This window comes from Gadus macrocephalus, chromosome 15 (genome assembly GCF_031168955.1).
Source record: "Gadus macrocephalus chromosome 15, ASM3116895v1".
Classification (NCBI taxonomy): domain Eukaryota; kingdom Metazoa; phylum Chordata; class Actinopteri; order Gadiformes; family Gadidae; genus Gadus; species Gadus macrocephalus.
In genome coordinates, this window is record NC_082396.1 from 16,894,079 (window position 1) to 16,909,887 (window position 15,809).

At 44.8% G+C, this 15,809-nt stretch overlaps 1 protein-coding gene and 1 long non-coding RNA gene across 2 annotated transcripts; one reads left to right on the forward strand and one right to left on the reverse strand.

Annotated features, from left to right (window-relative positions):
• Positions 1-4,595: 4,595 nt before the first annotated feature.
• On the reverse strand, positions 4,596-8,424 carry LOC132473198 (uncharacterized). The gene is made up of 2 exons (XR_009529269.1): positions 8,292-8,424; positions 4,596-4,801 (listed from the first exon to the last, which is right to left on the reverse strand). It is a non-coding gene; the product is annotated as an uncharacterized LOC132473198 (long non-coding RNA).
• Positions 6,196-7,639, forward strand: LOC132473197 (uncharacterized). The gene is made up of 3 exons (XM_060073214.1): positions 6,196-6,356; positions 6,519-6,645; positions 6,757-7,639. The coding sequence occupies exons 1-3, from the start codon at positions 6,196-6,198 to the stop codon at positions 7,096-7,098; spliced, it is 630 nt and encodes a 209-aa protein (XP_059929197.1). The 3' UTR covers positions 7,099-7,639.
• Positions 8,425-15,809: the final 7,385 nt, after the last annotated feature.

Sequence of the window (15,809 nt, forward strand, 5' to 3'; positions counted from 1 at the left end):
TTGTTGAAAAACACGTGCTAAAGTGCCCTCTCAGGAGCCAAAACGCGTATTAAAGGGGCCCCTTGGGAGCCAAAACGCGTGCTAAACTGCCCTCAAGTGTCCTTTCGGGAACCAAAACGTGTGCTAAACTGCCCCCTTTGAAGCCAAAACGCGTGCTAGAGTGCCCTCAAGTGTCCCTTTGGGAGCCAAAACGCGTGCTAGAGTGCCCTCAAGTGCCCTCTCAGGAGCCAAAACGCGTGCTAAACTGCCCTCAAGTGTCCTTTCGGGAACCAAACCACGTGCTAAAGGGTTCCCTTGGGAACCAAACCGCGTGCTAGAGTGCCCTCAAGTGTTCCTTTGGGAGCCAAAACGCGTGCTAAACTGCCCTCAAGTGCTCTCTCGGGCACCAAAACGCATGCTAAACTGCCCTCAAGTGTCCTCTCGGGAACCAAAACACGTGCTAAAGGGCCCCCTTGGGAGCCAAAACGCGTGCTAGAGTTCCCTCAAGTGTCCCTTTGGAAACCAAAACGCGTGCTAAACTGCCCTCCAGTGCCCTCTCGGGTGCCAAAACGCGTGCTAAACTGCCCTCCAGAGTGACCTGACCCTGCCATCACAGAAACTATCGGGCATTATCTTATTATGCTGCTATTAGTCTGTCTACACCGGTCCACCGGCCACCATTAAAATGTAATTGTCCCTGGGCCTAACACTTTTTTGGGGGGAAACCCTGTGTAGCGGAGTTAATAATTCCACTTGCCATTAAAAAGTGTCTTTTCATTTAGCTGGTGAAGCTTCTTCAGAACATGGCTGACAGTGATCCACCAGACTCTGCAGCAGGTGATGCCCGGATGCTCCTGCGCAGTATAGATTTTGAATTGATCCTGTGCATGGAGATCACCACACCCATCTTTAATGAGACTGCCATTGCATCTGCTGCGCTTCAGAGAAAGAACCTTGACTTATCAGCATCATACACCATCGTCGAAGGGGTCATACAAAGAGTAAAGGCAATGAGGACAGATGAGGAGTTCAAGGTCCTTTTTACAAAAGCAAAAAGGCAAGCCGAGGCAGCAGGGATTGAGGTGCCAGAAGAAATACCTGGTCAAGCCAGACGCAGGAAGGTACCTCAAAAGTACAAGTATAGCTCTAAATCAGCAACAGAGGATTACCAAGCCCAAGACTTGGAAGAGCACTACCGGGGAAAGGTGTTCTTTTGCTTCCTTGACAGGCTGTCCCATGAGCTACACCGAAGATTCAAGGGAAAGGATGACACACCTACTGGGTCAATCCTATCAGGTCTTCACTGCCTTACTGTCTCACGTCACTGGAAGGGAGATAAACTCGATGACAAAGCTGCTGCATCTGTGAAACATATGTGCGAGTTTTATGATGTTGATGAAGAAAACCTCATCACTGAGCTCAAGGTATTCCATGCATCATATGTACTCCACTCCAACAATGTAACAGCTGCACTCAAGTGTCTTGGAGAAAACGATGTCGAATCAGTTTTTCCGAGTCTGACCATGCTCCTCAAGACGTATGCCACCATTCCAGTGACAACAGCTTCAGTAGAGCGGTCATTCTCAAAACTTAAACTTATCAAAACTGTGCTGAGAAACCGATGTGGGGAGAAAAGGCTCTCTGACTTAATGCTCCTCTCCATTGAAGGAGACATTTCCATTGACCAGAACAAGGTCATTGACATTTACAAACATGGCCAATGTTTGTAAATGGCCAAACGAAGAATTTTACTATAGTTCCACTTGGCACAAAGACTCATCATAGTTTGTTTCTTTTGAGTTGTCAAATAAATAGTTTAAATGTGTATTGTTCCTTGTGTGATTTTATCACAGAGCCCCTCTTGGGTGAAGAAAATACATTAAAATACTATGACACATCACTGTTGCAGTGACTTTTATGTTGGGCCCTTTGTTGATCTATAGTTGAGCCAGAACTATATCTCACAGAACCAGTTTGGATTATCTGGTGCTAATATGGTGTTAAAATGCACTAGAATACAGGAAATGGCATCTACTTAATTGAAAATGTTCTGGGGGAAGACTCCCAGACCCCAAGGAGTTTATTTCCTTCATCTATCCATGTCGCTGTGTGTTCTTCACAGTCCAACGTTGCAATCCACACAGTTCTCTTGAATGCTGATCCTAACAGCAAACTAATCTGAGTAGTCCGTCTAGTTAGTCTGTTTTAAGGCTATATAATGTGTCATTTTTATAACATATAAAACGTGTCTAAAGTGCCCTCTTCAGTGGTGAGAACGTGCTATATGTGCCCTTTTTTTCTCTTTCCGCCCCTGCCCTTCAAAAAGTCTGTGCACGCCACTGTGCATGCCATAGACAGTGACAATGCAAGAAACATCACTAAAGCCGGCTGAAAGGAATACGGTGCATGGCCCACACACTACAACTGGCTGTGAACGAGGGAGTGTTGTCTCAACGCAGCGTAAAAGACGTACTGGCTATAGGCAGAAGAATTGTTGGCCACTTTAAATATTCTCAGCTGGCCTATTCCCGCTTACAGTCTTTGCAAGATCAGTTTGGAACACCAATAAAATGGTTCCAACAAGACGTGAGCACACGGTGGAACAGCACTTATTACATGCTGGAAAGCCTCTTCGCGCAAAAGCGAGTCTTGGCTGCATACAGCTCAGATCACGAGCCCCCCGCGACATTCACTTCACACCAGTGGGTCTTAATAGAGAACATCCTCTCTCTTCTTGCCCCCTTTGAGCAGCTAACTAAAGAGATCAGCTCCTCTGATGCATCTGTAACAGACGTTATTCATTTAATTGCAGCACTAAAGCGTCTTCTAAGCAGAGAGTTTGAGACGGACCACGGAGTGAAAACAATGAAAAGTACACTCTTAGGCCGTGGCTACACCAGACGCGGAAGTTTTGCTTTGCGGACGCGGTGTGAACGCAGCAGAATTCGAAACCGTTGAAAGCAATGAGAGTGGCTACACCAGACGCTGAAACTGAATGTACCGCGCCGACATTTCCGCGCGGAAAATTAAGACATATGGCCGAATCTCGATTCTTCCCCTTGCCCCTTTTGCTTTGTCTTTGTCTTTGTCTTAACCCTAGCACTTGCAAGTGTAAGGGCCAAGGGCTGAGATCTTTCCCCTATGAAATGAGACGCCACTCGGTTTCGGGACGTCATCATTCATCGTCGCCAGCTGGCTGCCCCGTCACCAGAGCGCCGAAACGCCAATAAAAGCCAGAGAAGAAGAGCGATATATATATATATCTTAGATATCTGCGGCCATCGTTGAAGAGTTGAGGGTGTGTGTAGCATAGTGGTGAAACGGATCAGTGTGTCCACGGTTCGGTTCAGATAACCGTTTTGGGCCTCGGTTTCGGATACGGTTCGGATTAGGATCATGTCCGTGATAGTAAAAAGGCGGACTTTTTTTTGACGGAGGGTTTGGGGGAGAAACACAAAAATGAATGAGACCCACAGTCTATTTGCAATGTGTTAATTGACTGCAATCAGACAACTTGCAAGGCTTTTTTGTGCAATAAATGTTCCCATAAATGCATTTGAAAACATGGTGCACTGAGTGTAACATGTAAGGGTTAACGGCCGACGAGGCTTAGAACTCTGGCGACGAGCGCAACGAAGTTTAAAGCCCAGTTTGTTTTGAACGCTGACAGGCTGAAGGCAGGGGCGGGAAAAGTCTCATTGGCTCGGGCAGCACTGGAGAGAATGCATTCCGCTGGGTCCTAAACACCCTTTGTATCGGACGTAGGCTACAGTAGGCAAAATACGCTACATAAGGCAATGCCTTCATGAAACCGAAATCCGCGGATCTCCAGAATGCTTCGAACTGTGGTAAACGAACCGAACGGATTCGGATACAATTCGAATCCGCTGCAGGCCATCTAGCTGGCAAGCTACCATATAAGCCAATGGAGTGGTGGTATACGCGCTAATTGTATCCTAAAACTACCGTTTGAAAGCTTCAGTTAAGACCTACAATACTATGCATCGTTCGTGTAGCACATTTCAGATCAAACCGAGTCATTATAAACATATAAAAAGTTGTGTAGATAGCTGTAAAATATTCCTCGCTTCAAGCAGCCATGTTTTTTTTTAAATTCCCGGTTTCGCTATGTGCTCTGGGATAGCCCTTGGAGGAGCAAGTGAGCTCTCAAATCATCTTAAAAATAAGGGGTACATAGCACTCAATCTTATCCCTTAATCTTGATCAAATTGGGTATTGAGACACCACTAGCTCTCACATGAACGCGCAACTTCAAGGGTAAGGGGGAAGATAAGGGGTAAGGGGAAGTATTGAGATTGGGCCATAGACTGGTTTCTATTTTTATTATTTTCCGCGAGGTTTGCGTGGGCCTTTTAACATAGAGTATGGTAATAAATCAATGAAATGTAATGAAAACCATTATATATTTTGCTGTGAATAATGAGGGAATCAATAAATCTGATTATTTCCCAAACCCTCGAGAGCTGTTACTATGGAGATTTAACGTTTTTAACGATTAAAACATTACTTTTCTGTTTGAAGACGACAGTGTATAAGATAGATAGTATACGTAGACAGTGTAAGTATATAGATAGCAAGTAGGCCTAGATAGTTGATAGTTCAAGAATGGATGATTATTTATTAATTCATGAAGTTGAAAAACGAGTACAGCTTTACGACCACAGTGACCCGAAATATAAGGATAAACGTCAAAGAGATGCCGGATGGAGAGCTGTTTCGGAGGCAGTTGGCATAACTGGTGAGTAACTTCTATACTATACTTCTATACTATAAGCAGCTATTGAACTGGACCATAGTAATACTAATTATTCATAATAGTGGACGTTCCTCAAAATAATTATGTCTATAGCATTACTTTAAAAAAAATTACTTAGTCTATAGTGCTTATCCTGAGAATGTATTTTTAAGTGGAAACAGATTAAAATTAATCATGGTGTCAACAAGAACGTTTTAATCAACATACATTTGGAACCAAGAATGTCTAATGAGAGACGGAAACAGACAGAGCGAGAGAGAGAGAGACAGGGAAACAGACAGAAAGAGAGCGGGGGGGGGGGGGGGGGGAGAGACAGAGCGAGAGAGAGAGAGATTGATAATCAATATCTATTTACAAAATATCAATATATATTTACAAAAAGATATATATATACAATGATCATCATGTTATCCAAACCTATTCAACTACATTATTTACAAAATTATTTACACATTATGTGCACTATTTAAAGCTCCTTCTGGGGAGTCAAAGAAATTACAGAGGAACTCCCGAGTCTGAAGGGCTTCCCTGGGTCCTCTGTTACCCCCCATGTGTCTGACACTTTGCAGACCATGTTCTCCATCCCTTTGACCCTCTACCATATCTCTGTTCTTAGGCTTGATCAGATAATTATGTAGCACACATGCTGCCATGACTACCATGTCTATATGACACGGCACACGGCAGCATGGATATTCTTGACAAAAAAAAACATCTGGCCGCAAGAATGCCAAAGGCACACTCCACTGTCATGCGAGCTCTTGACAGCCTGTAGTTAAAGTGACTATTATGCCTTGACAGGTTGCTGCCAGGGTAGGGTCGCATCAGGTACCGCTTCAAGGGAAACGCAGCATCACCTACCATCATGTATGGCACGTCACCTTGCTGACCATAACCAGGCAGGGGGGTGTCTTCTGGCACATTCAAAGTCTTTTCACTCATTCCCCTCCCCAGTGCTGAATGAGCGAACACCCCACCATCACTTGCACGGCCAAAATCGCCAACTTGTATGATTATAAATTTTGAGTCCGCATCCACCAGGGCCAACAAGATTATTGAAAATGTTTTTTTATAATTAAAAAACTGGCTGCATGATTTTTTGGGTGCTTGAATTTGAATGTGCTTCCCGTCGATGGCCCCAATGCAATTTGGAAACTGCCATCTTCTCCAAAAGCGCTCTGCGATAGCTGTCCATGATTCCTCCGTTGGTTTCGGCATTTGGGTCTCCATCATGTGATCGACAACTGCCCTACAGGTCATGTGAACGGAGTCTGCCACTGTTTTTCTGCCCAGCCTGTAGGCAAGAGCCAGACTCCTGAAAGACTCTCCGGTGGCAAGGAATCTGTAGGAAAATATATAATTTGTTAACTGGTGTACAACATACATGAGTTATTGTTACTTTAAAGAAAAAAATCTGTTATTCAATTATCTGGCAATTTATGTCAACAGTTGTGAAGTGCCAAGGTCGCTGGAAGGACCTAAGGGACCAATTTTCCAAAAAAACTTTACAACCACGGAGTGGATCGGCAGCAGGACCCCAAAAGGAGTGGAAATACACCCAAGCCCTGTCTTTTCTTATTCCCCACCTTCAACCCAGGAGGTACAGTGCAAACACTGAAAGGCAGTGATGGCTCACTGATTCCCAGCACACTATTTTACATATAGCACAAGTTCTAAAATAACTGAAATGATTTTCTCATTTTAAGAATCAGCATACATTTACCTAGACTATAAATCATTGTGCATGTCATTTATGCTTTAGCTCTAGAAGCAACCTAGACCAAGTTGAAGATTGGGAGGCATTGGACCTGAGCCATGGAGAGGATGTGCGGGAGGAGAATGACCATCAACCAGATCAGCATTCTCAACCTGGTTCTTCAACCAACAGGGTAGGGCTGTGCAATTGTTTTCCTAACCTAATAAATATTTGTGTTAAATAATTGTAATTTCAATGTTGATTCAAATAATTGTGATTATCATTCTTTTCCATAATCAAACAGCCCTACAGCAGACCTGCTGCACGAAAGAGGGCCTCAGCACCTTTGGAGTCTTTGGAGGATAGGCTGCTGGCTATGGTCCAGGAGCCTCCACAGCACATGCACCATCGTGTGCCACAGGAGGAGGATGAGATGTTACATTTTGCCCTCAGTCTGGTGCCCTTGCTGAACAAATTAATTGGCTGGGGTAAGCTGAGGGCAAAGATTGCTCTTTTAGAAGGGCTCCAGGGTGTCCATGATCTGGACCAAGGGCACCAGCAGGCACAGATGCAGGGCCCTGGTCTAATTAGGCCATGGGATCAGACATCCCAGCCATCCCACCAGAGCCACCAGCCATCCCACTAGAGCCGCCAGCCATCCCACCAGAGCCGCCAGCCATCCCACCAGAGCCGCCAACCCCAACTATTATATGCACCACCCTCACATGCACAGGCACAGAGGTACAGACCAAGTGAGGAGACTTGGGGGGGAATGTGGTGAGAGTACTGTGCCCTCACCCATTCCTCACTACACAGACTTATAGTGTATTAATAGTGCAATAAATTGTCTATTTAAATCAATATTTCCTTCGTGTTTCTCTGTAACTTTTCAACACCTAAGCCCATGCAGTTTGTCTGAAATTGATGGAGTAAGTAAAGGCGGTGCAATGCCCCCCTGGGCCTTGAGCCTCCAAATAGAGGCCCATTGAGGACCACCCTGCTCTCTCCCCAAAACCATAATAATCATGGCAAAAGCTTGTGTGTTGGCCTACCTCAGTGTAACCACAAGTCTTTGCTTGGGTTCGACTGCCAGTCTGTAATTGGTGTCCTGTCGCTGGAGATCTGCACCAATCACTGACAGGATGTGGTCCATCTGCGTTGGTGTCATACGAAAATACGATCGATGGGTTGTAGCGTTAAAACGCAACTCCTCCGCCAGGTTGTAAAATACCCCTTGCTGTCGCCTGCGCTGGTTGATTGCAGTCACCCAGGTCGGTTTCCTCTTTTTAATCCTTTGGAGGATAACAAGTAAGGCAAGTGCCTTCCTCCTATTCACTGTAGGCACTGTAAAACAACTCTCTTGTGGTTAGATTGCACATCTGTCATCTATGCTAGACTATCTGCAACTAGCCTGTCTGTCATTAACGAATTAATCAGTTAGTTAGTATCACACAAACATACGTTTAAAACAACTCTATATGTCTGCAACTAGCCTGTCTGCAATACCGAAGTTTTACATAACTTGCTATATATCAAACCTACTTAGTCAGACTAATATTATATTGATCTTTGACGTGGAAGCTGGTTACCCTAGCTATTTAATTTGCAACTAGTTCGTTTGTATCAAATTAGTTAGTTGGTCACTTACCAACGTAACTTTGTATCAATGGTTTATGGTTTATGTCCGTTGATGGTTGCTTGGTAACTATGTCTAGCTCAAATTTAACGTTATACGAATGTAGTTTGATTTACGGGTTGCTGTAGACTTAATACTTACCCATGTTACTCTGATCCAGATGAACTGGTGCCGATGAACTGTGGTTTATAAAATATATAAACACAGAGATCAAAAAAGATAAAGGAGCCATTTTTAACGCGTCCAGTGTAGCCGGTTAATTTAAAATTTCCGCTTGGTGAACGTTCTATTTCCGCACGGCAGAATTTCCGCGTCTGGTGTAGCCGTAGCGTTAGAGTCTGTCAGCACACGTTTCACTGCGATCTATTCGGATCCTCTGCACTTCATCGGGACTGTACTTGATCCGCGTTATAAAGATCATTACTTGGATGTGGGATTAAAGCAGCACGCACGGGAAATGATCCAGGCCACGATGGATGCGGAGAACCTGCTTGGAGATGGAGAAGCGCACAGCGCAGGAGGAGAGCAGAGCGCAGAAAAAAGGACTCGTCTCTCTGCACCAGATGAGGGGCATACAGGGCCTGCCCGTAATTCCGACGTCTCATTGTTCCGACGTCTCAATGGTCCAAAATATTTCTCATTAGATCGACATGCCACCATGCCAACGGTTCAATGTTCCGAAAACGGAACCCATGGGTCCGTAGGACCGTTTGTCCGACTGTTCAAAAAGGAGGCACATTAGGTCGACGGTTCAATATGCCGAATAGGCCTACATATAAAGAGTTTTATACCTCGCTCGCGCTCTCGCTCTCTCTCTCCAAAATACAACATAGGCCTACATATCACGTTCACGATGAATATTGGAGGGCAAAGTGACGACGCTTTACTTCATTTTGACAGGGTGTTTCAGCCCCATGGACAGAGAGCGTAGGTCTAATTCTCAACACGGGCACGAACACACACACACACACACACACACACACACACACACACACACACACACACACACACACACACACACACATACAAACACACTTGACTAAGTACACACACACACACTTGACTAAGTACACGGTATGAGGTATAAGTTTGACTAAATCAATACCAGCGAAATTATTTAGGCTAAAAGCCCACTGTAAACACAGTAAACAACACATATAGGCCCACACACAGCTACTAAAGTAGAAATTGTATTTGTTTTTCACTCACTGTTTGACTTCTTTACGGGAAAAGTATTAGTCCTTGTATAATGTGCGCTTCATAAATTCACCTTTTGTGACCGTTCAAGCCCACATCAACTGTCTGGCTTGGTGAAGTGCACTGCTGGAACTTAAGCTATCGTCTTTTATTTTTGGTTTCATAATCACACATGTGGAATTGGCCTATTCGGCATATTGAACCGTCGGCCTAATGCGCCTCCTTTTTGAAAAGTCGGACAAACGGACCTTCGGACCAATGGGTTCCGTTTTCGGAACATTGAACCGTCGGCATAGTGGCATGTCGATCTAATGGGAAATATTTCGGACCATTGAGATGTCGGAACAATGAGGCGTCGGAATTACGGCATGCACCCTGGCTCGTACTAATAGCCCTGATTGTCCGAATCCAACAATAGATTTTCAAAATCCACTTTGGCTGTTTCACATCTCAAATTTGTTCTCTAGCTAAGAGGTGAAAAAACATGTCTGACATTGTGTTTACATCTCATAACTTATTTTTTATGTTACAATAGCGATTCTATAATAATAAAACGCCGGTTCTGAATGGGTGAAGTATCCCTTTAAATAAAATACAACTTATCCTCATGTGACATGCCTACGTATTTTGGCCTTTTCTTTTCAATGGGCCTGCATCCACGTCACGTGACTCTCATGGATGCTATGGTGGTTGCCAATCCCCTCTGCTCCTTACATGGCTCCAAACCAGGCCCCAAGGAACAGTGCATGCCCTCCGCAATCCACCAGTGCTTAGCGGCCAAGCCTGGTATTGCAGCTGTTTTAGCGGGCTGTGGACGGATCCCTCAATTCATGGAGTCGCCGTTCACTCCAATACAAGTTGGGAACAGTAATGTGTCTCTGCAAAAAATGTCTGGATATCAATCAAAGGCTCATAAGTAAGGGATATCACCTCAAGGCAGGGCAATAAACAGTTTGATATGCCCGGCTCGTGGACGGCTTCCACGAGCCGGGCATATCAAACTGTTTATTGCCCTGCCTTGAGGTGAATATTCCGTTTATTCTACTTCGCGCCGGCCAACATAATAAAACAATTCAAATACTTTAATAATTAGCCTTTTGCTTATTAACTGTATACTCTGTTTAAGTTCATCTCCCTCGAAAAGTAGTTCCCTTTATTGTGTGTTCCCCATCCGACATAAACACACGCACCTAGAATACACACACACTTATTGGCGATAATAAGTCATTGGCCTATACCTGCAACTCAGCAGGTTTTGTAGCACAGGAAAGGCAACCTCACAATAATTATACAAATAAATGCATCTTTATTTAACCAAAACAGGATAAAAAATATATATAATTGATGCAATTTTTGGCGATTTGAACGAATTTCGAATGCACCGCTTTCAACCACAAATAAAAACGACTTAAAGCAACTCAATACGAACAGTTCCTTACATTAATTGACAGTAATGCATTTCACCTAATGCATTTTCACTGCATTTTTTCCGGGCTCTGTTCCGTGCGAAATCCTCCACGATATCATCAAAGTCCAGTGCATTGGTAAGGTCGCTCTCAATTGCCATGAGAGAAAGTGCCTTGAGGCGTTTTTGTGACATTTTCGTCCTCAGTTCATTTTTTATCCTGGACAGAAGAGAGAATGACCGCTCCCCTTCGCAATTACTGACGGGCAGAGTCAGAAAAAGCCGTAGCACTACATACACATTTGGAAACATAGATTGCAGTCCACAATCGAGTTTAATTCGTAGCAGTCCTTTTGGGGTTGCATCATCTTCAGGCTTGTTAAATGATCTGAACTGAATAAATTCATTGCTTCAACACTCCACTTAAGAGTTCGCCGTTGCTCCATGTTTAAATGACAGTGACTTGTTCGTGACCAGTCTCAAATTCACAAACTGAAATAGTGCCCCCTATTGATCTTTTTATTAACTTATTTACTCAGTAGTAATAGGCCCACTATTGCTGTTTTCGCAGCAATTGCTTCGACAATGCAACATTAAAAATGCAACATTAACGGTGAGGCCCTGGGCCCCACTGTTAGTAACTTGTGGGGCCCTGGACCCCACTGTTAGTAACTTGTGGGGCGGGCATGTGCCCGGTGTGCCCAAGCAGTAATCCACCCATGGTGTTCACACCAAACGCGACGGGGCGACAGGATCCCATACAAAGTGAACGTATAGATGCGTTTCGGGCGAATTTTTTCGCGAGAGAAAACGGGTGACAAGTTTTGAATTGTCGCGCCACACTTTTGCCGTGCACCGGCGAGCGTGTTCACGAGAATTTGTCGCGCGAAAAGTTTGCTCGAATTCAAATATTAGAAATTTGACCCGAATTTCGCGGGATGACAGCCAATCAGAGTTCACTCCCTTGAGTGACGTAGCGTTCACTTCCCGATCAACATCAAACTGCAATGGAGGAGAAAATGATCATTTCGGTGTCCGCTCTGCCTGAGCTTTTTAATTGCACCTTGTCTACTTACAAGGACCGGACGGTGAAGGCAAGGGCCTGGCAGAAGGTGAGCCAAGAGGTTGGGCTAACTGGTAAGTTTTTAAATTTACTCTACTTTAAAAGTCAATTGTACTTAACTATGAACCAAGCTAGTTAGTTAGCATTTACCATTCAACAGTTCAGTTCGGATTACACAACGTTTTTTTTTTCGTGGCAGAGGACGTCTGCTGCAAGAGATGGAAGGGCCTGAGGGACACCTACCTCAGAGAGAGACGGAAAGAGGAGTGGGTCAGCAGCAGGGCCATCAAAGAGGTGGAAGTACTCTGCAATCCTGTCTTTCCTCGACCCATTTGTTACTCCAAGGGAGACCAGTAGCAATATGGTGCTGGGGGTCGAGGAAGACGGGATTGCAGAGTACCCAGTAGAGGACAAGGGTTCAGAGGCAGCAGGAGGGACAGCGAGTGACCTAGGAGGTTGGTCGATAAGTGAAGACACGCGCTCGCCCATACACAGCATGACAAACTCATGATTTGTTCTATAGATTGATAACTACCTCTTGTCACCTCAGAAGATCTAACCTGTACAAGCTGTGAGGAGCCGGAGGCTGCTGCTGCCTCTGAACCCATTCCACCACCACCACCACCACCAACTGCTGCGGTCACCACTCCTCCTATTGCCCCAGGTATGTCATTTAACATGAGAGAAATTACATTTATTTTATGCTACACTTCGTTTATGTTGTCATGAGGGTCCCTATGCGTGAATGGTATGTTATGAGTATGACTAGTTAAGTACTCATAGCCTTTCATGTTGAATGTATTTTTGTCTGTTACCTGACCCAAAAATTTTGTTTCCATTTGAAACAGTGAGGAGGACACAGAAAAAAGGGAGAGTGGGGGGGAGGGAGAGGGAGGGACAGATAGAGAAGTGCCTCCTGGAGGTGTTGAGGAGGTAGCCTCCACCTGCTCCAGCGCCGCCTCCTCCTCCTCCTCCAGCGCCTCTCCGAGGACGAACAATTTTTTAAAGGGATACTTCCTTCCCTGCAACGATTGCCCCCCCATGCCAAAGAACACATGAAATTTCAAATGTATAAATTATTGCATGACGCTAACAGTTACTATAATCCAGAACTGCTCAATTTGGACTCTCAATTTGAACCATTCGCTGAATAGGTTCACTTCATAATCATTGCAGGGAATGATCCATGCCCATTTTTTTTGTTTACACACAAACACGCCCCAATAAATGATTATTTTTATTTAAAAAATGTGGCTTCAGATTATTTATTGAATGGCCATTTAAGTTGCTTGAGGGAAATGTTGCAAATTATTTTGTGCCACAGATTTTAGGGTCTAAGCAACTTTGCTTAGGGTATTGTTGTTATGTTGTGCCCTACTCGTTGAAGAGCACAACCAAGAACGGGAGGTCCACACAGCGACAGTTAAATGTACGTTGCATTTATTTAGTAACCAAAAGTGTAGTGTGGTGTTTACAAACTAAACTATGAGTATGCAAACAAAGGCTAAAGGGCTAGAATAACCCCAAACCAAACCCAGTTGGGTGCCAGGCAGCACCAGCCTTCCAGGTGGGAGAGCGAGAGCGCCATGTTGGATTCCCCCCACCCTATGCAGGCTCCGGCAGGTGAGTTCAATCCCTCAATGAGGTGGCCAGCCAATCAGCTTCCCTGGAAGAAGGACAGAGGCCAGCAGAAGGGAAGCAAGATGGCTCAGGGCCGTCACAGTTACCTGATTTCAAAATATAAACAAACTTTAACATTAACAAACTTAGTTAATAATGGCATATTACTGTTGTATGTTAAGGAGACATGCTTCATTAAGTCAGAAGATCATAGTTAATATAGTAATTTCAGGAAGTTTGCTCAATAGTAATGTGTGGGTGGCTCTTAAAAGAGCCGTTTTGGGTGTGCTTGTATGCTACACGTTGTCTTGCCATGGGACGGTTCCCTCTGCAGAGAAGTAGGACGTGAAGGCCTCCCGAATCCTGATTGCTTCCCTCGCTGAGTTGTTGGCAGCAACTCTTCCCAGACCTGGCAGTGGGTCCACGACCGTCCACCTCACCAGCTGGGATGTTCCCCCTCAATGCACTTGGGGGTTGGTACACAGGTAGCCTTCACACACTTCTCCGCAACCTCTACCTTGACCTCGAGGGCACGCCTGTAGACCCTCCACTGGGAAGAAAGGATCCCAAAGGCATTCTCAACAACCAGCCGAGCTCGGGACAGACGGTAGTTGAAAACCCGGCGCTCTCTTGCCAGGTTGCGTCCAGGGAATGGCCTCATGAGGTTGTTCCGAAGTGGAAAGCCTCATCAGCCACAAATACATGTGGCTGTGGTCCTCGGTGGTCAGCTCCTGTTAGTGGCAGGTCAGCAGGCAGTTGGAGGGTCCCAGACTGAAGCGCTGCACCAAAAGCAGAGTTTGCCAGAATCCCACCATCGCTGGTTCTTCCATAGCCCCCGACATCAATCACCCGGAAACAATATTCTGCGTCTACAACCGCCAAGAGAACAAGAGAAAAAGTTCCCTTATAATGATAATGATGACCACATGCTTCCCATCCAATGCTCCACAGCAAAGAGGAAAATTCCACCGCTCCTCAAACGTCCCTGCAATGGACCTCCACTCATCTGTGGTGGGCACAGCCATGAACTCCTCCACCAGACAGTCCCAGATTGCAGTGGCAACATCAGGGACAATGCTGGAGACAGTGGAGATCCCAACACGGAAACTATTTGCGATGGTCCTGTAGGAGTCCCCAGTGGCTAGGTATTGTAGTATTTTAAGTACATAAGCTGCTCCCACATAGCCATTAGGAAGCAGGATCGAACACACAAGCTGCATTACCCTCACATAGCCACTAGGAAGCAGGATCGAACACTTAAGCTGCAATAACTACTTTAGCCACAGATGGCAGGCCCTTTAGACAGGGGCGGAGCCATTACGTCACCCCGGCCACGCCCACTACATAGGCCACGCCCACTTGAGGGGCTCTACCCAGGCCCCCAGGATAGGCGCATACTTCCGCAATCCACCAGTGCTCAGAGGCCAAGCCTGGTATTGCAGCTGTTTCAGCTGGGAGTGGACGGGGGTCCGTCATTTCATGTGGCCCAGAAGTAGATATCGCCGTCCACTCCAATACAAGTGGGGAACAGGATTGTGTCTCCACAAAAAATGTCTGGATATCAATCAAAGGCTCATAATTATAATTCTACCCTGTTCTAAAAAAAAATAAGTTTTTTCTTTTCAAAACGCCTCCTCAAGCGTTTTATTAGCAGTTTATGTTGGGTGGGCAGCTGAAAGGAGCCGTACTGAAACAAACGGCTCCTTGCTATGGACCTATTTTGAAGTGCACGGCTCCGTCTGAGATTTGTCCTTTTACTTAACATGAATGGCGTTGAACACGGATATATAGCACACATATCATTGAAATAGCTGGAACAGGCACGGACGTATTGATTACCTGAATGATTATGGGAGACCTACGTAATTTTCATAAGATTAACTAATATTAACATTTCAGTTGCGTTGGTAGGTATTTCATTTTCATTTGCTTGTTTAGCTATGTATGACAGGGTTATGGTTAGCTATGTATGACAGTTGACAATGTTGGTGTATTACAATTCATTATTTGGGTAGGCTACTCCAACTTCGTTGCTGGTCGATATGTAAACATTTACTTTTATATAAATTATTGATTGCATTTTTCGTAAATAGTTAGTTGGAAGGAATCTGTTTCTTAAGCAATAACATTGAACTGAAAATTTTAGGCCTACATACGTTTACTATGTTACTATGGTATTATATGGAGCAATCTTACATATTTATGAAGTTTCCAGATCAATAAAGTTCTATCTCTTTTTATTTGAACTGCCTGTATGTCCTCTTGATTATAGTATTACAGTGTGTACCTTGGTTATCAGCTAGAATGGTGTCCAAATGGCTGCATGTGTAAGAAATAGGATTTGAACCAAGTGTTACAATAAAAAAAGCTTTTATTACAAGACCCCCCACCCCAAATTTTGGCTGTTTGGCTGGGGCAGAAGAGTGGAAGGGGAAA

Bases quoted from the DNA above. Each gene is read 5' to 3' on its own strand.
- LOC132473197 (XM_060073214.1), top strand. From the start codon at position 6,196: ATGTCAACAGTTGTGAAGTGCCAAGGTCGCTGGAAGGACCTAAGGGAC. The intron at 6,357-6,518 runs GTACAGTGCAAA...TTTATGCTTTAG, and splicing joins CCCCACCTTCAACCCAGGAG to CTCTAGAAGCAACCTAGACC. The intron at 6,646-6,756 runs GTAGGGCTGTGC...ATAATCAAACAG, and splicing joins CTGGTTCTTCAACCAACAGG to CCCTACAGCAGACCTGCTGC.